At 38.4% G+C, this 22,340-nt stretch overlaps 1 protein-coding gene across 2 annotated transcripts in view; it reads right to left on the bottom strand.

The window, feature by feature from the left end:
• Positions 1-19,076, bottom strand: part of ACVR1C (activin A receptor type 1C) — a 71,943-nt gene extending 52,867 nt beyond the window's left edge. For both annotated transcript variants that reach the window (XM_037044672.1, XM_037044673.1), the window contains exon 1: positions 18,776-19,076. In XM_037044672.1, coding sequence (XP_036900567.1) covers positions 18,776-18,848 — 73 coding nt within the window. In that variant the 5' untranslated portion in view covers positions 18,849-19,076. The remainder of the gene's footprint in view (positions 1-18,775) is intronic.
• Positions 19,077-22,340: the final 3,264 nt, after the last annotated feature.

The raw sequence follows: 22,340 nt of genomic DNA, 5'->3' as shown, positions 1-22,340 counted from the left end.
GAGTAGATTTTTTGTGGAATCCTTAGGTTTTCTATGTACAACATCATGTTGTCTGTGCATGACAGCTTTACTTCCTCCTTTCCAATTTGAATGACTTTTATTTCTTCTTCTTGTCTGATTGTTGTTGCTAGGACTTTCAGTACTACATTGAATAAGAGTGATAAAAGCAGACATTCCTGTCTTGTTCCTGACCTTAAGGAAAACACTTTTAGTTTTTGCCCATTGAGTGTGGTGTTGGCTGTGGGCTTTTCATATATGGCCTTTATTAGGTTGAGGTATAATCCTTCTACTCCCACTTTGCTTAGAATTTTTATTATAAATGGGTGCTAGATTTTATCAAGTGCCTTTTCTGTATCTATTGATACAATCATGTGATTTTTTATCTTTCATTTTCTTTAGGTGATGTATCAAATTTATTGATTTGTGAATATTGTAGCAACCTTGCCTGCCCAGAATAAATCCCACTTGATCATGGTGTGTGATCTGTTTAATGTATTGCTGGATCTGGTTTGCTAATATTTTATTGAGGATTTTAGCATCTATGCTCATCCAGGATGTGGCCTATAGTTTTCTTTCTTTGTAGTGTCTTAATCTAATTTTGGAATTAGAATAATGCTGACCTCATTAAAAAAAGCTTGAAAGTCTTCCTTTTCTTGAAATTTTTGGAATAGTTTGAGAAGGATAGGTGTTAATTCTTCGAATGTTTGGTAATATTTGCCTGTGAAGCCATCCAGTCCAGGACTTTTGTTTAATGTGAGTTGGTTTTTTTTTTTTTTTTTTTTGATGACTGCTTCAATTTCACTAGTTGTATTTTGTCTGATCAGGTTTTCTGATTCTTCCTGATTCAGTTTTGCAAGACTATATGTTTCTAGGAATTTATCCATCTTGCCCAGCTTGTCCTATTTGTTGACATACAGTTGTTCATGATTCTTACAATTCTTTGTATTTCTGTAATGTCAGTTTTTACTCCTCCTGTTTCATTTCTGATTTTATTTATTTGGGTCCTCTATCTTTTTTTTCTTGTTGAGTTTGGTTAAATGTTCATCAATTGTCTTTCTTTTCAAAGAACAAGCTCTTGATTTCATTGGTTCATTATATCTTTTTAAATCTCTATGTCATTTACTTCCACTCTGATCTTTATTACTTCCTTTTTATTGTTGTTTTTCTAGTCCTTTTAGGTATAAGGGTAGATTGTTTATTCGAGCTTTTCCTTGCTTCTTGGGATAGGACTGTAATGCTATGAACTTCCCTCTCAAAACTGCTTTCACTGTGTCCCATTGATTTGGGTTGTTGTGTATTCACCCTCATTTGTTTCCAGGTAACTTTGTATTTCTTCTTTGATCTTACTGACAACCCATTCACTGTTTAATAACATGCTATTTAGCTTCCATGGGTTTGAATTTTTTGAAAAATTTTTATTGTCATTGATTTCTAGTTTTTTACCATTGTTATCTGAAAAGATGCTTGATATGATTTCACTCCTCTTGAATTTGTGAAGATTTATTTTGTGTCATGATAGGTGGTCTATCTTCCAGAATGTTTTGTCTGCACTTAAGAATGTTCTGCTGCTTAGAGATGGAATGTTCTGTAAATATCAATTAAATCCATCTGATCTAGTTTGTTATTAAAGGTTGCCATTTTCTTGTTTTTGTTTTTGGTTTTGGTTTTTGGTTTTTTTGGTCTGAAAGATCTATCCATTGATGACAGTGGGGTATTAAAATCCCTGCCATGATTTTATTGCTGTCAATCTTTCTTAAGGTCAACAAAGATGTTCTTTACATAGTTAGGTGTTCCTATGTTGGGCACATATTTGTTTACAAGGTTTATAAACTCTTGTTGTATCTACCCCTGTAGTATTTTGCAGTGATCTTCTTTGTCTCTTGTTATGGCTTTGTTTTGAAGTTTATTTTGTCAGATATACCAGTATTTTGCCATGTATAATGCACACTTCTTTGCCCAAATATTTAAAGGAAAAATATGTGCATTACACGTGGGTATTACTAATTATGCATCTATATAAATGTGTTTTTAATGCTTTTATTTATGTTTATGTGTTAAAAGTGTAACTCTAGAAAGCAATAATGATATCTGTATGAAAAACAAAACCTTGAAAGATGATAATTGGTTTTGTTTCTAAGTATAACTAAATAAATAGTTGAATTAAAAATTAGCCCTGGCCGGTGTAGCTCAGTGGATTGAGCGCAGGCCTGTGAACCACCTGATCACAGTTCGATTCCCAGTTAGGGCACATTCCTGGGTTGCGGGTCAGTTCCCAGCAGGGGACTCACAAGAGGCAACCATACATTGATGTTTCTCTCCTTCTCTCCTTCCCTTCCCCTCTAAAGATAAATAAATAAAATCTTTAAAAAAATTAAAGCAAACTATTATTTTCCTGAAAGTTTGGACCAGAAACATGGGTGTACATTACACATGGCAAAATATGGTAAGTATTGCTACCCCGGCTTTTTTCCATCTCTATTTGCATAAAATATATTCTTCCATTTCTTCACTTTCATCCTGTGTGAATCTTTCGTTCTTAGGTGGGTCTCTTGTAGACAGCATATACAGGGTCTGGTAGAAGTAATGCCTGCTTGAGTGTGGTTGGTAGGGTAATAACATGGGTATAATAATTTATAGTTTTAATTTGAATATTTTTCCCAAATTGTAATATGGTGTGCTTGAGTGTGATATTGACATGTTACAGAATTACATGCTTATAATTTTGTAATAAAAGATTTTGTAAATAGTTTACAAAATCGTTTTTATTTTGTAATAAAAAGGGTATTATTTGTGTCAGACCCGGTATATGGGTCATGTTTTCTTATCCATTCATCTACACTATGTCTTTTGATTAGAATATTTAAGTTTATTGTTAACAGATACTTATTTATTGCAATTTTTCCTTTATACCTACATTCCTCTCTTTCTGTATTTCTTCTTTTTAAAGCAGTCCCTTTAACATTTCTTGCAATGCTGGTTTGGCGGTAATGAACTTTAGCCTTTCTCTTTTTTTGATGTGAAACTCTTTATTTCATCTTCGATTTTAAATAATAGCTTTGCTGAGTAGAGTAGTCTTGGTTGCATATTCTTGTTTTTCATCACTTTGAGTATTTCATGTCAATCTCTTCCAGGCTGAAGTGTTTCTGTTGAGAAATCAGCTGACAGTATTATGAAAACTCTCTTGTACGTAACCACCTCTCTCTTGCTATCTTTAAGATTCTCTCTCTGTCTTTAATCTTTGCTATTTTTATTTGTTTTGGTGAGGGCCTCTTTAAGTTCAACTTGATTGTGATTCTCTGTGCTTCCTGAACTTATGTGACTTTTTCCTTCACCAGGTTAGAGAACTTTGCAGCCATTGTTTCTTCAAACAAGTTCTCTATCCCTTGCTCACTCTCTTCTCCTTCTGGTACCTCTATGATGCAGATGTTGTTATACCTGATGTTGGCTCAGAGGTTCCTGAGACTTTCCTCATTGTCCTCTTTTCTTTTTGATGGTCTGCTTGGGTGCTTACTCTTGGTTTGTCCAAGCACTGATTTGATCTTCTTCCTCATCTAAATTGCTGTTAATTCCTTCTAGTGTGTTCTTCATTTCAGATAGTGTAATCTTCTTTTCTGACTGGTTCTTTTTTATGGTTTCTAGGTTCTTTTTAATGCTTACTATCTCTCTGTTTAAGTCCTCACTGGGATCGTCTTTCTTTCCCTAAGGTCCTTGGGCATCCTTATAACCATTGTTTTAAAGTCTGCATGTGGTATTTTTGTTGCTTCCATTTCTTCAATTCTTTTTCTGAGTATTCCTCTTTTCTTACATTTGGGGCATATTTTTTTGTCTCCCCATTTTATCTCTGTGCATCAGGTAAATTTGCTCTAACCCTCAACCTTGTTATGATGGCTTTATGATGTAGATGTCTTGTTGGGTTCAGTAGCACAGTCTTCCAAATCACCTGAGCTCAGTGCTCCAGGAAGGTTTCTCATGGGTTATGTGCACCTTAGTAGTCACCACTGTAGTAGTCGAGTCTTAAATGCTATTGGCCATTATATAGGTGGAGTTATCCCTTCAGGCTGGCTGACTATAAAAATAAACCTTGATCACAATCTATCAGTCACTTTGCAGGGAATACTCCCAGAAAGTTTGTTCCCAGCAGGGTCTGGTGTTTGCCAGAAACCCACTTTGGATGTACCATGTATATGGCTAGTTGGCTCAAGCTCTGGTGTGTTCTGAAGCCCACCACTGGTTGGTTCTGATTCAACTTGGGGGGTGTTCAGATACAGTTCAATGTCAGATGTACCATGTAACTGGCCTTGGGTTACCTGTCTGGAGCTTCCATGCTATTTACTGTTTGTGGCTGCATCTACTGGGTTTGGGTGTGCTTGGAAGGGGCCATTCTGCATACAAAGACCTGCTTCCTCCAGCTTAGAGCTGAGAATAGATCTATAAAAGGTCCAAGGCCTCCTGCAGTCCACCTCCACCTGTCAGCTACTCCACCTCCCCCTGAGGTTTGCTTGGTCTTTCTCCAAAGCCTTTAGAAGTCTTATAAAAATACTGTACAGTGGAGTCATACACAGGTCATGATCCCAATAGAATGACCAACAACCAGGTTTAAGAGGATGGGATTTATTGGTCCCCTGCATGGAAGCCACATGGTCAGGCACTCAGTAAGCAGGAAGTAACCCCTCCTCCAGAACCAAACCACTCAGTCTCTGCCTGAGTCTCCAACTCTAGCCTCCCCTTGAGGAGTGTGCTACAGGTTCAGGTTGGGTACAGTGAGCACCCTACTCTGCAGGAGCAAGCTCAGGAGGTCAGAGCCACTGGGAGTCAGGAGAACAGATCGTTGGTGGTGCCAGCCAAGCCCCCAAGAGGAAGCCAAGCACTTCATCCCAGAAAAAAGCCTCTGAGGGAGACACACTCCAAATGTCCCAGCTGTGAGCAATCCTCATTCCCTACCCCCACCACAGAACTGAGCTCAGCAGGTCAGGGCCACTGGAAATGGGGCAGAGGAAGATCCAAACAGTCTTCCATTGGGGGTAGTGGAAGCAAGCCTATAGCTAGGAGTCAGGTACTTATTTCCCTTCCGGGGATAGCACAGGCTGAGCTTGCAGGGGAGACAAGAATGGTCCTCTTGTGATGTAGCCACACAACCCAGCACCCTCCTGTCATCCCAAAACAAAAGCCTCCCCAGGAGATGGAACTCTGAAACTCCCAGCTCTGCATGGCAATGTGATCCCCAAAGCACGGCTGGACTCAGCAGCATGGGGCCAGAGAGTGGTAGGGCAGGCAAGGTGATTCAACAGGGTCAGGAACTGGCTGTGCACTTGAGGGGGGGAAGAATGGTCCCCTTTCCACACTACCCAATTCAATCACTGTCTAAGTCTCCACCAAGGGTCTCTTCAGAAAAAGAGCACCCCAAAGGTCCCTGCTGGGTGCAGCCAGTAGAACCCTCTGCAGGACCTGAGAACAACACAGTGGTTCACCAGGAGTTGGAGGAATGGGCAGTGTACTCCCCAGGCTGGTGCTCTAACAACAGAAGGGCTTGACCCTGGAAAGGTGGTATCTGGGTCTCCAGCAGACTTTCTTCTTCCCCAGATGGACTGAACCTCCACTAATTTTCACCACCAGACGCGATGCCGGCTTGCTTCCCCATTTCTTTTGTTCTGGGTTGGGGAATCCCATATTGGGTGGAAAGACCAGGCTTATGCATAGAGGGAGTTTTGCAGTCAAGACATCCCTCCAGCTTATCAGCTGCCATACATGGGTGTGGGGACAGCCCTTTCCATGTCTCTGCCCATCTTGCTAGTGTCTATGTGGCTTCTTCTGTAAATCCTTGGTTATGATATTTTAGTTCAGTTAGCCCTCAGTTGGTTATTCAGGTTGATTGCTCTACAATTTAGCTATAAATCCAATTTGGTGCCAGGAGCAAGTGAGTATAGCTTTGACCTACTGTGCTGCCATCTTGGAATCTCCTATAGTTTTCTTTCATTGAGATGTCTTGACCTAGTTTTGGTTTCAGTGTAATGCTAGTCTTATTAAAAACATGAGCTGAAAAGTGTTCCCTCAAGAGTTTGGGTAGAATATACACTATTTCTTCCAAAAATTTCTGATAGAATTCACCTGTGATGCCATCTGAGATTGGCATCTTCTTCAATAGAAGTTTCAAGCTTTAAATTATGAAATGAATTTTATATATCAATATATGTGTGTATGTGTGCTTATGTCTTCAGGTTATCTATTATTTCTTGAGTGGTCTTTGGTAGTTTGTACTTGTCAATTAATTTATACATTTTACCCAAAGTTCCTAATGTGGTATAAAAATGTTCAAAACATTTCTTTATTTTTATTTTTCTGTATGTAGGATATGTGATGTCCTCTCTTTCACTTCTGACAGTGCTAATTTATGTATTCCTTCTTTTCCTTGGTGAATCTAGATAGAGGTAAAACAATTTTATTTATCTTTAAAGAAATATAGTTTTTGGTTTTCTTCATTTTCTTAAATATTTTATGTTTTCACCTCCATTGAGTTCTTTTCTCATTTTTATTATTTCCTTTCTTTTGGTTGCCTTGAGTATTTGCAGTGTTTATAAATTTCATTGTGATAACTACTTTAAGTGTACCCCACATTTGATATGTTATGCTTTAATTTTCTTCAGTTAAAAATATCTGACTTTTTTTTACTTCTGCTTTTAATCCATGAGTATTTAGAAGTTTGTTGCTTAATCTCCAAATATTTGGAGGCTTTCCAGATAGAATCCAATTGTTGATGTCTAGTTTATTTTCATTACATTCGGAGAAAATACACCATGTAGTTTAAATTCTTTTAAATTTATTAGATTTGTTCTATGACCCACAATATGACCTATTTTGATTAACATTCTATGTGCACTTTAAAAAAAATGTATATTCTGTTGGTGGTGGTTTTAAGCTTACATAAGCACCAGTTAAGTCAAGTTGGTTCAAAGTATTTTTCAGATCTTATATATCCTTACTCACTTCTGGTCTACTTATCAGTTATGAGAGAGGAATGTTGAAAATTCAAAATATAATTATGAATTTGTCTGTTTCTCCTTTGAGCTTTATCAATTGTATTTTCGTGTATTTTGAAGCTCTGTGGTTAGGTGCGCACATTTAAATTATGGCATCTTCTTGGTGAAGTGATCCCTTTATCATTGTGAAATATCCCTTGCAACATTCCAAGTTCTGAAATCTACTCTGTCTGTTATTAAGTTAGCCAAACTTAATAACTCCAGCTTTTTTAAGATGAGCGTTTGCATGATAGAACTTTCTGTACTTTTACTTTTAACTTATTTGTGTATTTTTAGTTGAAGGGCATTTCTTATACTGAATGTGAGTTTCCTATAGACAGCATAGAGTTAGTTCTTGCTTTCTTACTCAATGCAATAACCTGTTTTTTTAAGTTGCTGTATTTAAACTACTTACACTTTATGTAATTATTAGTAATTATTGATGATATGGTCCAAATTAAATCTACCATCTTGGTAACTGCTATCTGTTTGTTCCATCTATGTTTGGTGCCTTTGCAATTTTATCATCATGTTTTTGTTTTTGAATATCTTAAATTTCATTTCATGTACATTATTGGCTTATTTATACTTAAGATATTAATTTATATTTTAATATTTAGGGGTTGCACTTGGTTGTACAATATTTTTGGCTGGCCAAAAAGTTTGTTTGGTTTTTTCCATAAGATGGCTCCAATAGTGCTTAGTTGTCTTTAACTTCAGTCAAGACAATTTTGTGACATTGTATTGTGACAGCTTTCATTTCAGCATTTTTAAAAAACATCAGTATTGGAGAATTTTCTGTAGCCATTTTAATATTGAAGATGGAAGAAAATATGCCACATTTTCAGCATATTTTGCTTCATTATTTCAGGAAAGGTAAAAATGCAACTAAAACACACCAAAAAAAGATTTGTGCAGTGCATAGAGAAAATGCTATGACTAATTAAATGTGTCAAAAGTGGTTTTTGAAGGTTCGTGCTAGAGATTTCTAAATGAATGATGCTTCATGGTTGGGTAAAAAAGGTGAAGTTGATAGCAACCAAAATGAGACATTAATTGAGAACAATCAACATTATACCTTGCAGCAGAGAGCCAACATACTCAAAATGTTCAAATCAATAAAGTTACTAGTGAAAATGAAAAATGTGTCCTTTATTTTATAGAAAAAAAATACAGACTTTTGGCCAACCCAATACATATTTACTAAATCACAGTATAATCAAATAATACTATAATCCTTCATTTGTAATATAAAAACTTAACAATTTTATATTCCCAGAATTCGTCCTCTTAATTCTTTATGCTAAGATGTCATACATTTTATCTATACATATCCTATAAACTCATAAGGTATAGATATTATTTTTGTCTTAGAGTCAGCTACTTTTAAAGTGATTAAAGTTAAAGGAAAATAAATTTTATATTTATTTTATTATATTATTTTATTTATTTTATATTTATTATTATATTTATATTATGTTTATTATATTTTATATTATGTTTATCATATTTTTATATTTCATTTATCATATTATTCATATTACATTTATTATATTATCCATATTATATTTGTGTTATATTTATTATATTTTATATTATATTTATTATTATATTATATTATATTTATTATATTATTTATATTATATTTTAGCCATTTCCAGAGATCTTTATTTATCTGTGTGGATTCAAGTCTGTGATATTGTACTCATTCTGTCAAAAAAGTTCCTTTAACATTTCTTACAGTGCACATAAAGGGAATAAATTCTCTGTTTTTGTTTATCTGAAAATGTCATTATTTCTCTTTCATTTTAAAGGATAACTTTATGTTGTATGGAATACTGGGTTGATAGTCTTCTACTTGCTGTCCCATAAAGTTGTCACTTCATTGTTTTGTGATGGTCATAGCTTTTGATGAGAAGTCCACTATAACTCTTAACCTTGTTCTTATGTATGTAATGCAACTATTTGGGCTGTCTTCAAGATTCACTCTTTACCTTGGAATATCATCAACTTGTATATGTTTTGTCTAATGCTATGGGGTTTTCAAGGAGATATATTTATCTTATTTTAACTTCTCTGAGTCTCTGTGATTGGTGATTTTATGTCTTTTATTATATTTATAAAATTATTAACTGATATCTTTTCAAATAATATTTTATTCCAGGATTACACTTACATGCATGTTATAACACTTGATACTGCCTCATACCTCTTAGATTCTCTGTTTGGGTTCTTTTCACTGCTCCCTCCTTGTCACCTGGCACCTCCCACTTTAGTGTAATGACTTTATATTAGTACAATTACACAATTATAAGGTAATTTCTATTGATCTATTTTCAAGTTGAAAGCACAAAATAGCTAGGGGACAATTTTCTCCTAGGCAGAAAGGCAGGTAAAGGCCATTGTCCCCTTTCTCAACCCCTCCTCCACAGAACTGTACAGCCAGCAAAGTGGGTATCATATCTGAAACTCCATTAACCTCGCTAACAGTGTTTGCCCTACCGTGGAGATCACCTAAGTCTCCATCCCACCCAAGCTGTCAACAGTAGCTTTTCCATATGAATGGCTTGTCTTGGCTCGTGCTTCATAACTTCCTAAATCCTTTCAAACATGCAGCAGTAAGCCTCAGTAAGCCCCTAGTCACCATGCATCTTGCTAAGTGGCCCTTGGGCTGGCACTACCAACAGCCAACCTGGGTTCACAGCTGGGCTTCTACTGAAAACCTCCAAGCCCGGCACAAGTAGCAGCCATCTGCAGATTGCTTTACAGCTCATGGAGGCTGACCTTGGCCTGCACCTCTCAGGAAACCCCAGAGCCTGTGCACCCAGCAGACAGCTACAAATCATATTGGAGCATCACCACACTGCCCCTGCACAGCTGAACCTCCATGGAGGGCAGAAGTGGGTGGTCAGTGATCACAGCCAGTACTTGCAGCTGACTGGCCTGGGTAAATTCCTCCCACGGACCTTCCAATAGCAACCAAGGCTGAACTAGAGAGGAGGGTGTGATCAGCTGACACAGACAGCACACCTTGAGTACCCAGCTTAGGTGATAGGCGAGGTTGTGCTGCTGGACCCTACAGGACACCTACTATTTTAGGCTACACCACCAAGCCAGGGAGACATAGCAGCTCTACCTAATACTTAGAAACAAATACAGGGAGGCTGCCAAAATAAGGAGACAAAGAAACATGGCCCAAATGAAAGAACAGATCAAAACTCCAGAAAAAGAGCTAAACAAAATGGAGATTCGCCATCTATCAGAAGCAGAGTTCAAAACACTGGTTAGAGTTAGAAGGATGCTCAAGGGATTTAGTGAAGACTTCAGTGGCATAAAAAAGATCTAGGTAGAAATGAAGTATAAAATAATTGAAATAAAGAACATTTTATAGGGAAATGACAGTAGAGGATGAAGCCAAGAATCAAATCAATGATTTGGAATATAAGGAAACAAAAAACAAGCAATCAAAACAACAGGAAGAAAAAAAATCCAAAAAAAAATAAGGATAGTGTAAGAAGCCTCTGGGACAACTTCAAGCATTCCAACATTTCCATCATAGGGGTGCCAGAAGGGGAAGAAAAGGAGTAAGAAATTGGAATTCTCTTTGAAAAAATATTAAAAGAAAACTTCCCTGATTTGTCACCAAATAGTAAATAGACATGCAAGTCTAGGAAGCAGAGAGAGTCCCAAACAAGATAGATGTAAAAAGGTCCACACCAAGACACATCATAATTAAAATTCCAAAGATTGAAGATAAAGAATCTTAAAAGCAGCCAGAGAAAAGGAACTAGTTACCCACAGGAGCATTCTCATAAGGCTGTCAGCTGATTTCTCAAAAGAAACTTTGCAGGCTAGAAGGGATTGGCAAAAAAATATTCAAAGTCATGAAAAGCAGGGCCCTATAGCCAAGTTTGCTCTACCCAGAAAAGATATCATTTAGAATCGAAGGGCAGATAAAGAGCTTCCCAGACAAGAAAAAAAACTGAAGGATTTTATTATCACCAAAACATTATTATGTGAAATGTTAACGGGATTTATTTAAGAAAAAGATCAAAACTACTAACAATATAATGGCAATAAAGACATATCTATCAAAAATTGAGTCTAAAAAACAAACTGAGCAAACAAGAAGAACAAAGACAAAATCATGGATATGGAGAGTGTTTTGGTGGTTGCCAGATGGGAGGGTGGGTTGGGGGAATGAGTAAAGAGGTAAGGAGATTGAGAAGCACACACTGGTAGTTACAGAATAGCCACAGAGATGTAAAAAGTACAGTACAGAACATGGAGTAGCCAAAGAACTTATATACATGACCAACTGACATTAACAAGGTGTGGGAATTGCCTGAGGGAGTGTGGGGTGCTGGGTGGAGGGGTGCAAAGGGGGAAAAATTGGGACAACCATAATAACATAATCAATAAAATATAATTTTAAAAAAGAAAGGGTCAGCAAACTATAGCCCATTGGCTGTCTCACGTGTAAATCAAGTTTTATTGAAACACAGCAACATCTATTTCTGTATTTTCTTTGGCTGCTTTTATACTACTAAAATGCCAGAATTAAGTAGTGACAACATAGACTTTATGACTCAGAAGCCTAAAACACATACTTTGCAACCCTTTCAAAAACAGTTAGCCACTCTAATGTTTTAACTGTTTTATTTTTTATTTTAAAGAAAGTAGAATGGAAGGAGAAAGAGAGGAAGAGAAACATTGATTCGAGGGAAAAATTAATCTGCTGCCTTCCTAATGCACCCCAAGTGGGGTCCGAACTGCAGCCCTGGCATGTGCCCTGACGATGAATGGAACCAGTAGGTGTGGGGGACAACCCCCAGCCAACTGAGCCGCACTGACCAGGGCCAAAGTGTCCTTCCTAATCCAAGGTAGCAACTTAAGAAGCTAGGATAATAAAAGAGTAAGTTAAATTCAAAGTAAGTAGAGAAAAATAGATAATTATAAGAGCAGAAAACTATTTTTAAAAATAACAAACAACAAAGAAAAATCAATAAAACACAGAGTTATTTATTTGAAAACAATAAATAAAAATGATAACCCTTTCAGTAACTAATCAAAGTAGAAAGAGAGAAAATTTGAATTTCCAGTCTCAGGAATATAAGAGGTGATGGCACTACAAATACTATCGATATTAAAGAGATAATAAAGAAATATTATGCAAAACTTAATGGCAATACTGAAAGCAGAGTTTAGTAAAAGCAATTCTAAAGGGCAATTTTAATCTTTATTCAGCAAAATAACTCTCAGTCCTTTTAAAGAGGTCTAGTTGTTTTAACAAAATCAACTTTCTTCTGTGTCCAAAAAAGCAACACGCTTTAATATAATATAGATAATGTATATTCAAGCTAGGAAAAAGCTGTAGGTAAGAGAGTTAAAAAAAAAGGAGAGTGGTTCACTCAATTGCACATTTTATTATTCTGTAAGGAATCTTCTGCTAATCATATAACTATTCTTTATTCAATGCTTCAGATTTACACTGTATTATCTAGTTCCTGGGAATACACACTGCAGATTGTAAGTGGAAGTTGAGTGCAAACACTGTCTCACTGTGATTATTAAAGTAGGCAAATGTTCACAGAGTAGATCTTTACTCTTAGAAAGCAATAATGGGGATGGAGAAATAAAAAAAATCACACACACTTAGGGAAGCAGGCCAGAAAAAATGTCTTCATATACAATTGTGAGATGTGATGAATTAATACTTCTTAACATATTCTGGCTCTGTTTTGAAACAATTTGGTTCCTTAAAGTTGTATTAATGTGGACTACCACCCTCTGAGTCAACAGGCCTTGGATAGCATGCATTTATGAAACTTAACCATTGTCCAGATCTAGGTGGATTAGATTGTTTTCTAGTCTGGTTTTTCAACACAGAATATTTATTTCAGGCAATTACAGCTTTCAGTAAAAATTCTACGAAACTTAACATGTAAGATATGGCATCTATCTCTGTCATTTTATCTTGTCATGAGATAAGGATGACAAAATAGATCAGGAGAAAATGTGTTTCATTTTCAAAATTAGAGTATACTAATCATTTTCTTGATGTGAAAAGTTTAATGAAAAGTAGATTGATCTATTTTGGGACACTTGAGTCCCTGGCAAATTTAAATTGTTTAAAAAAATAATAAGCCAAGTTCTTGAGTCATACTGAATGATTCACCCATGAATTCTTGAGGAGATTAATTTAAAACAGTTCCAAAGAAACAGTATCTTTACATACCTACTCTAACAAAAAAAAAAACAAAACAAAAAAAAGAACCCACAGAGGAGAACAACAGAAAAGGGGAATTAGTCTAGAGGAGAAAAAGTGAAGGATCAGGACAGAGAAGAACCTTCTTAGCCTGGTTGACCCATCAAAGTAGATGAAGTCAAGAGCCACGTGACAAGGCAAAGGAGTGTTCCCTGAGAAAGAGCTGAGTGTTGGCTTCTATGGAAATAAAGTATTCTTTGTCTGTTTCATACTCCTACTCACCTGCTCCCTCCCTTTTACTTTTTAATGGATCCCCAAGTGAGAGGAGAAGTGATTTGTATTGCTCAGATTCCAGGGAACCAAGAGGCCCACATGCTTTAGGGATCCAGATTTCAAAGAATGCAAAGGGCACAGGGCTCAAGATCATGGCCACTTCTGCATCTACTCATAGAAAGCATGAGAGTAACAGGACCTGCTTGGTCACAAAAGAGATTCAACCACCTTTCTCCATGGGCCACCTTCTTTTCCTCACTTAACAGTGACCCTTGAGATTATCACCTGGAACCCTTGTCAGAGCTACCTGGGCTAAGGTGAGGTGTTGGAGATAGAGGTCCTCTGCTCTGGCACCCTGGCTTCATTTTGCCAGGCATAGCATAGCCTTCTGATAGTATCATAGCACCAGGAACCAGGATTCTGACTTATCACACATCTTCCTTTATTCTTAGGACATTTAATTACTAAAAGTTTTGGAAAGTAAAGTATTTTTGAGTTCTGTCAGGCAATTTTGGGTCAACGTACCAGGTAACAAAAAAATTACTTATTTTGCTTCCCTTTTTTAGGTATCCCTTAGTAACCCCTCTTAGACTAGAGTGAGGTACGGCTGAGCCAAGGAAGAATTGAGGTATTCCAAGGTGCCTTAGCAAAGGTAGCATATCTATATCACTTATGAACATATATTAATATTATCTCAGTTTCTTAAGCAATGTAAGAATAACCATCCAGCTCTGGCCTTTTCACAGTAAGCCAGGTGGTGAAAGACAAATACCACATGATCTTACCTTTAACAGGAACCTAAACAACAAAACAATCAAACAAGCAAAATATAACCAAAGACACTGATATAGAGAACAGGCTCACAGTGTCCAGAGAGGAGAGGGGAGGGAATTTCAGGGGGAATGGGGTAGGGTTTACAGGAACAAATATAAAGGACACATGAACAAAAACTAGGGGGGACAGAAATGGGAGGGAGAGGGGAGAGATGGGTGGGTGGGCTGGGCTGGGAGTAAAAGACAGAAAAATGTACTTGAACAACAATTTAAGCCCTGGCTGGGTAGCTCAGCTAGCTACCTGGTAGCTACCTTTAACCTGATTGTTTAAAGTGATGTCCAGATACGCCAAGGCAAAAATAAGTGGAACTATACATTGATGTCTCTCTCTTTCTCTCAAGAAGCTGATATTTATGTGTTCCTACGTCTCTCCTAAAGGACTTGTGGTGGATCTCTAAGAACATGCTCTAAAACTTCAAATTGTGTCAGATTATTAGGTGCTGTGGGACTTAAGACCTTCCCAGCCCTTACTCTATCCATTCACCTCTCCTCCTAACCTTCTCTTACTTACGATAAGCAATGCAAGCACTGCCTAGAAAAAGTCAACAAACTGGACCTCAGCTACTGCCTGGAAGCATTTCCTCTAAAAGAGAAACATACAAATGTTTATACAAAAGGAAAATACTCTAAAAATACACTTGAAAATAATAACCACATCCAAAAGACAATAAATTTGGGCAAAACCAACTGCTTTCACATAACAATTATTTGCAGAGCATCTAGAGAGTTATTCTTTTCTTTTTCACACATGCTTTCCTGCTAAGATACTCATGTAAATATAGGACAGGTTGGGTATCCCTCCCTGTTTCCGCAGAAGCAGTGGAGATAGTGCACAGAGCTGGCAGTGATCCATTCAGAGATGCAGAGGGGACAGCAGCAGATCTAGAAGAGAAGTTTTAAGAGACAAGGACTAGAAGCTAGGCCTATACTTCTCTTCCTAATGCAAGAGTTGGGAATACATGTGCCAGAAGCTCATTATCTCACCACAATGTTTCTTTAATGTTGGATTGCCAGATAAAAGTACAGAATGCCCAGTTAAAGTAGAATTAAATTAGTAGAATTAATTAAATATTAATTTTTAATATATGTATGTCCCATGTCATATTTGAAACATACTTACACTAAAAATTATTTGTTTTTCTGAAGCTCAGTTTCACTGGGTGTTCTCTGTTTGCTAAGTCTATGGCCCTAGGCAATACATCTTTTTTAATGATCTACAAGTGCCCTTGGCTCTAGGTATTTTTTTTTTATCTTCAGGCCAATCCTATACCCTAAACTCCAGGCACATAAATCCCATTGCTTACTTGATATCTCTACTTCAGTGTCTAACAGGCACTGTTAGACCATCTTGAATTCAACTTAACCAAAACAGAGCTTCAGCCATCTGCCGCTGCTCCGTCTTCTCTCCAGACCTGCACCTCCTACAGCTGGCCTCACCCCTCTAAGGGGTCTATTCCATTGCCTGGGTCAAAAATTTGGTATCATACTTTGCTCCTCTCTTTCTCTCACTCCTCCAATCCTTTATTTTTTCTATGATTGCAGTGAATCAGAGGACTCTCCCTCTTTTATACTTTGTACATTTGAGGCTAGAAAATGGGCTGAAGCGTTATAGTCAATGAAGAAATGTGCCCCCAAGGACTTCTGCACAGAGTTTGTCCAGGGCTAAAAAAGTTTGTTCCTTGGAAACAGGGAGCCTCTTGCCACATTTGCGTCCATTAACCAACCAATGATTGTGCTTAAAGAAGGGCAAAGGTGACAACACCTTTCACATTTATAAACTCAGTCAATCCCTGGCTTTTGCTTTCACTTCCAACAAAGCTTAAAATGTATAGTGGGAAGTGTCATTGGAGGGGCACAACTCACTCTCTGAAACCCCAACCCCTACCCTAGTTATTAAATGAATAAGTTTTCTCTTCAGAGTATCTAGCTTTCCAGACTCTTAGTAATCCTTTCCCAATCAGAAGACCAAGGAGTTTCATAAAAGAAGTGGGGAATGTATAAATCTATATAATATCCAAATTACTGTAAATCTCAAACATAATGTGAGACATTTTCTGCCAATTTTATGTTTAGTACACATGCTCGCTGTTGGGAGGTCACATCAGGTCTTCCTTGTCAAAGATCAAAAAATTGAGTAACTAGATACTTAGAGTAACTCAGAGGAACCTCGTTTTTTTAGCCAGTCCAGTCCAATAAATATTTTCTCTAAGTTCCCATCAGTATTAGCCTCTGAGACGTGCCACAAGAAGCAATAGTTCCTATGACGCTGTTAATGCATGGCGTCCAAGGTGACAGAGCTGCTGGAAAGAACAAGCAAGGCAAAAAGCGCGGTTGGTTTGTCAATGTCTTCAGAGATTGAAGGTCCTAGGCCCTGTGCTCAGGAGAACCAAATTAGAAAGTGGTTTTTTTCTGTCATGCAGTTTTGTTGTCCTTGTGTCAATAGCAACTTCTCAGATAACAGGTCAACAATGGCAGGTATATTTTGAAAAATGGCCAAAATGATTAATCATACAACTTGTAAAAATGGCCAGGGCAAAAATAATGGAGATAACCACATGAGAAACTACTTAGAAGGCTACATAAATGAACAACCTCAAATACTGCCAACAAATAGTCAAACGTTTGTACAAACGTTAGGAATTAAAAATGTAAATAGCAACAGACTTTTTTCTTGTGGAGAACAAAGAAGGGTAAAGTTTTAAAAAGAGATTGAAAGTGATTTATGTGACATTCAAAAGTTCATTGTAAAAGTTCAATTTTGGTAAGTACTTCTCTTTCTAGTATATGGACAATTATCTCCATATCAGGCATTTTTCCTGCCTTCAGATTTTGAGGAAACAATCAAATTTAAATGGATAGTCTATCTTTTTTGCACATTTCAATGTCAAAAGTTTCCATTCCTTTAAAAGAACATAGCAGGGTTTGTTTTGCTATGCCGCTTTACCCATGGTCTCTAAAATTTTATAAAACATTTGTCATATAATAAAACATACTTTTCAAGCTATATAAAAGGACAGTTGAGTCTTTTATGAAATCTTTGCATCTAAATATGGGGCTGTATGGACAGCCTGTGGAGGCAATTTCACTGGTGTCTAGTCAAATACTTGGAAGACTTTTTTTTTATAATCTCCATCAGTTAAAGGTACTTTGAGTGTTTCTTTCAAGTTAGCAGAATTTCCACCCATTTCTTATGAAGACTCCCATCATCAGTTTTCTTCCCATTGATGAATTTACTAACTCTGAATGCAAATATTTCACTTTATCTCGTCATTTTCCTGACAACCTTTGGGTAACTGCTTTTTTAATTAATCCCTTCCAAAAATCAAAATTCCACTTAAATGTATTTCATGATTCTCTTAGACCATCTGAAACACTGAAATTTGAACATGACAGCAATCATACTATTCAAAACATTCTCCTGCACATGTCGCTAAGAGGAAAAACTACCCACCCTGGAGGATCTAGTCAAACAGATCCGATATTAATGTCAAACAGATTGTCATCTGGGAAAACAAAAATGCATCAAAATTGGCTTCGGGCAAAGTACAGTTCTATGGAAAAACACCAGGTTTTTATGTGCAAATGTCTTAAATGTCTGATTGAAATGTTTCAAGAATGAGTTATCGAGAAATCCTACTTCTGGTCTCCATAACCCAGGAAAATGTTATAATCAAAATAGTTTCACAGTTAAATGGATTTTCATCTCAGCACACTGTGATTTTACCAAAGATGCATTTGCCCCAGTTTCTAGTAAACATTATAAAGAAACGTTTGGTTTCTAGCTTGGGCCCAGGGTTCTGTTTAGCCTATCAAGGAACAGACCTGTTATAAACGCTGGGACGCTTGCCAGAATTTTTTTTCCTGCAACTCTTAGTAAAGATCGTACCTCGAAAGCAATGTGTGTTGCAAACCACGCAAATTGAAGCTCCCACTCCCGCCTACATAGCTTGGCACCAGCGGCTTTTGAGGTATCCCTGGCCGCCTCAAACTCAGCCTGAATCTCCACTACGTCTCCCCACCTTCCCACCACCTTGCTCAGCTCTCCAGAGCTCAGCACAAAGCTTCCCCAAAGCACTTGCAGAGTGAACTAATGGTGCCACCCAACTCCCAGCCCTGCGCACACCCAGAAACACACTCCCTCCCTCCGCTGCAAACTGCCCCCAAATTTGTCACCCACCTCACCCCACCTACCCAAACCTCCACGTTCCTATTGCTTTTCCCCTCCTCCTGGTGGTTTCACCCTCAAACACCTGTCTGCTCTTACGACTACCAGACGTCAGGTGCCCACGTAGCGCCCTGTCCAGCGCCCCTTCATTCCAACAAGCGCTCCCCACTCCGCCCCGCTGAAGGTCAGTTTTCTCGGAGCACCTTCTTCCACGCAGGTGCCCACCTGCAGATCAGCTCGATTCCCACCCACGTGAATGCGTAGGAAGCAGCGCCCGTCATACCTGCCGAGAGCGCTGCGGCTGCAGCGAGCAGCAGGAGAGCCTGGTGGAGGGCAGCGCAGAGCGCTCGGGTCATGGCCACCCCGCGGCCGCGGCAGGGCAGCGAGGCCCTAGAGCGGAGCTAGGCGGCCCGCCGCTTTGAAGTTCCCGGGGCACAGGAGGGAAGCGCAGCCCGACAGCCGTTTGAAGTGCGCGGTTAGCTCCGATCCGTGAGGGCACCCTCCTCCTCCGCCTCCCCCATCCCACACCCCTCCTGGCTGGCGGTGCGCGGCGCTCCAGCCACTGACCCCAGCAGCCAGCTGGAGGGGAGCGGTGGGGGTTGGGGGCGGATGAGGGTGACAGAGCCCGCCCCTGCCGCGCCTCCGCCCCCTGTGCCCTCTGGTAACCGCCTGTGGCCTGGCGCTGTTGGGCAGGCGGGCAAAGGCAGCACGAAGGCAAGGAAGGGAGATCGCTCAGAACTTGGGGCGGGGGGATGGGCAAGGGGTGTGGCGCGGAGCTCCCAAGACTGGAGGTGGGGTCCACGACGGGAGGGAAAGCCCTACAAAGACTTTGGGAAAACTTAAGCTCTGCAGCAACTGCTTCCTGGTGGTCGGCTCTGTAGTGCCCTACAGAAAATCCAGCTATCCAGGTCTCTTGACATTCGTTTGTAGTCCTGTGCCCTAAAGGTTTCTAACTAGACAGCTAGGACACACACCCGGGTATTCCTGCCTGGCTCTTCCCACCACCAAGTCCTCCTACCTGTGTCCGGGTCTGTGGAAGGGCGCCCTCTCTGTTCAGTCCCGGAAACAACCTATTGTTCGACTGTAGGGGCTACCTGTTGACTTTGGTTTCACCAACTTCATCTCTGATGTCTTCCTGAGACCCTCTCCTGTTTAAAATGGAGACTCCTGCAAGACCACCTGTGCCAGGTGATGAGGTTGAGGGCCCATCCTATGGAAGGTGTCTCTGACAACTACAATTTTAGCAACTGAAAATTTGGGGATGGGTAGAGATTATACACAAGGATGAAGGGGAAGTGAAGAAGGATTTAAAGTATATTAGAAACTTGTTCGAATGTTGTTTAAATCCTTGGAGCTTATTATTTAATGGTTGTGTTTCCTATGTGGATTGTGATTGAAAATGCAAAAGCAACATTACTAACAAAAATCAGCCTTAATTAAATTCATATGTGTAGCCTATATGTATATTGACATGAATTGTATGATTTTAACCTAAACAACACAAAAAGTCAAGCATTCAATACTAGTGTCATTTCTACTGTTATGGGGCACCTTGAAAAATGATTGTCATATAAATTAATTGCTCTAAAGTAAAGAAATTACTTGAATCTTCACCTGGCTCAGCTATAAATAATGCAAGTGTTCTGAGGTCTATGAATGATATACACAGTTGACTTACCATCCAAGGACTGCAGTGTCTGGGGGAGGGGGGAAGTTTGTTGCACTTTGATGCATGATGGTGACAATCCTGAGCATCTCACCTCAACCAAATGCCACCACCTTGAATACAATGAGACATCCCTAAGAATAAAAAAACTTCGTTCTCATTTTATCCTAGATTCAAGTAAACAACAACAATAATAACGGGGATGTGGGACAAGCCTGAGCCCTTTCAGACACCCACAAAACAGATGCTTTTTTATTTTTTAAAAAAAGCAACAAATTGCTAGGACACATATTTTGGCTGACTTGGCTTGCTCATTATTTGGTAACTGCACCCTAGATTGTAATCTACTCTTGCATCGTGAGATTTGGAGCTGAAAGAGCAAAATATAGTGTCCTCTATTGGCCTGCTTCTTCAGAAGCAAATGAAACTTTGATACCCTACCCCTATTTCTCAGACTCACAACCAGGGTTAAAAAGGGAAGTGAACACACTGCCAAACCATAAGACATTAATAAACACTAATGTCAGGTATTTATTCCCCACATATTTATTTTGTCTCTTGAAAGCAGTGATGTCCCTGCAAGTTGGAAAGCTCTCATCACCCAAGAAAGCAAGACTGTTATCCTGAGAATGTTGATGTTGAATAACTTTAATATTGTAACAAATTCAATGCTTTCCTCTTAATGTAATGGTGCATTGTCTGCTATGGCATCAGTATCCTCATGATACAGTATTCAGTTAGCCACACCAGGATAGCGATCACTAGAAATGGGGCAGTTCAAACTGACATGTGCTGTACGTATAAAATACATGCTGGAATGCATAAACTTAATATAAAATAAGAATGCAAAATATATTGCTAATAATTTTTATATTGCTTACATATTGAATTATAATATTTTGGACATACTGGATTAAATAAAGTGCATTCCTAAAATTAATTTCACTCATTTCTGTTTATGTTTGATTACAGATATTAGAAAATTTTAAATTATATATGTATGTGGTTCTCATAATATCTCTATTGGACTGCACTGGTCTAATGAATCCTCATCACAGAGAAAGATCTTTATCTTAAGCACAGTATAAAAATCAAAAGAATTCTTAAGTGCCTTACCAGTCAACACATGGCCAGCCAATGAAGGAATCATGATCTGAATTCTCGTGCCATATTCTATGATACACCCCCCAAAATAATTATGTCAAAATCTAAGGTCTTAATTTGCAGGAACATTTTTTTAATTTTTATTTAATTCTTGTTCAAGTATAGTTTTCTGTCTTATATTCCCAGCCCTGCCCCCCCCCCCAGTGCTCCCCACCTCCCTCCCATTTCCACCCACCACCTTAGTTATTGTCCATGTGTCCTTTATACTTGTTCATGTGAGTCCATCCCCTTTTCCCCTATGATTCTCTCCCCTCTCCCCTCTGGACCCTGTCAGCCTGTTCCATATTTGAGTGCCATTGGTCATATTTTGCTTGCTTGTTTGTTTTGTTGTTTAGATTCCAGTTAACGGTGATATCATATGGTATTTGTCTTTCACCGCCTGGCTTATTTCGCTCAGCATAATGCTTTCCAGTTCCATCCATGATGTTGCAAAGGGTAGGAGCTCCTTCTTCCTTTCTGCAGCATAGAATTCCATTGTGTAAATGTACCATAGCTTTTTGATCCAGTCATTTACTGATGAGCATCTAGGTTGCTTCCAACTCTTGGCTATCATAAATTGTGCTGCTATGAACATTGGGGTGCATAGGTTCTTTTAGATTGGTGTTTCAGGGTTCTTAGGATATACTCCTAATAGTCGAATTGCTGGGTCAAAAGACATGTTCATTTTTAGTTTTCTTAGAAAATTCCATACTGTTTTCCATAGTGGTTGTAGTAGTCAATTTGCAGGAACATTTTAATCTAGGTCTTCAAATATGATTTCCCTCTGTCCTCTTGTGCATGTTCTTCTCCCAACATTAACTCTACAGAAGTTCTGAAGACAAAGCACATCCTTGGGCAATTACAAATATTTCTATATTCTTAAGTCCTTAAGACCACCTTTATGGCAACAAAGAAAACACCTTCATCCTTATAACATATCCCAATTTTTACTTAAAAAGTATAATTTGTTTATACATACACTCACTTACTACAAGAAAATTAATTCAATTTTAATTCAATATATTTTAAAATAAGATAC

The sequence above is a fragment of the Sturnira hondurensis genome, unplaced genomic scaffold (assembly GCF_014824575.4).
Source record: "Sturnira hondurensis isolate 20B ecotype Veracruz unplaced genomic scaffold, ASM1482457v3 Scaffold0004136, whole genome shotgun sequence".
NCBI lineage: Eukaryota > Metazoa > Chordata > Mammalia > Chiroptera > Phyllostomidae > Sturnira > Sturnira hondurensis.
Note: the sequence above shows the minus strand (reverse complement) of the source record. Positions and strands in the feature narration are given on the sequence as shown.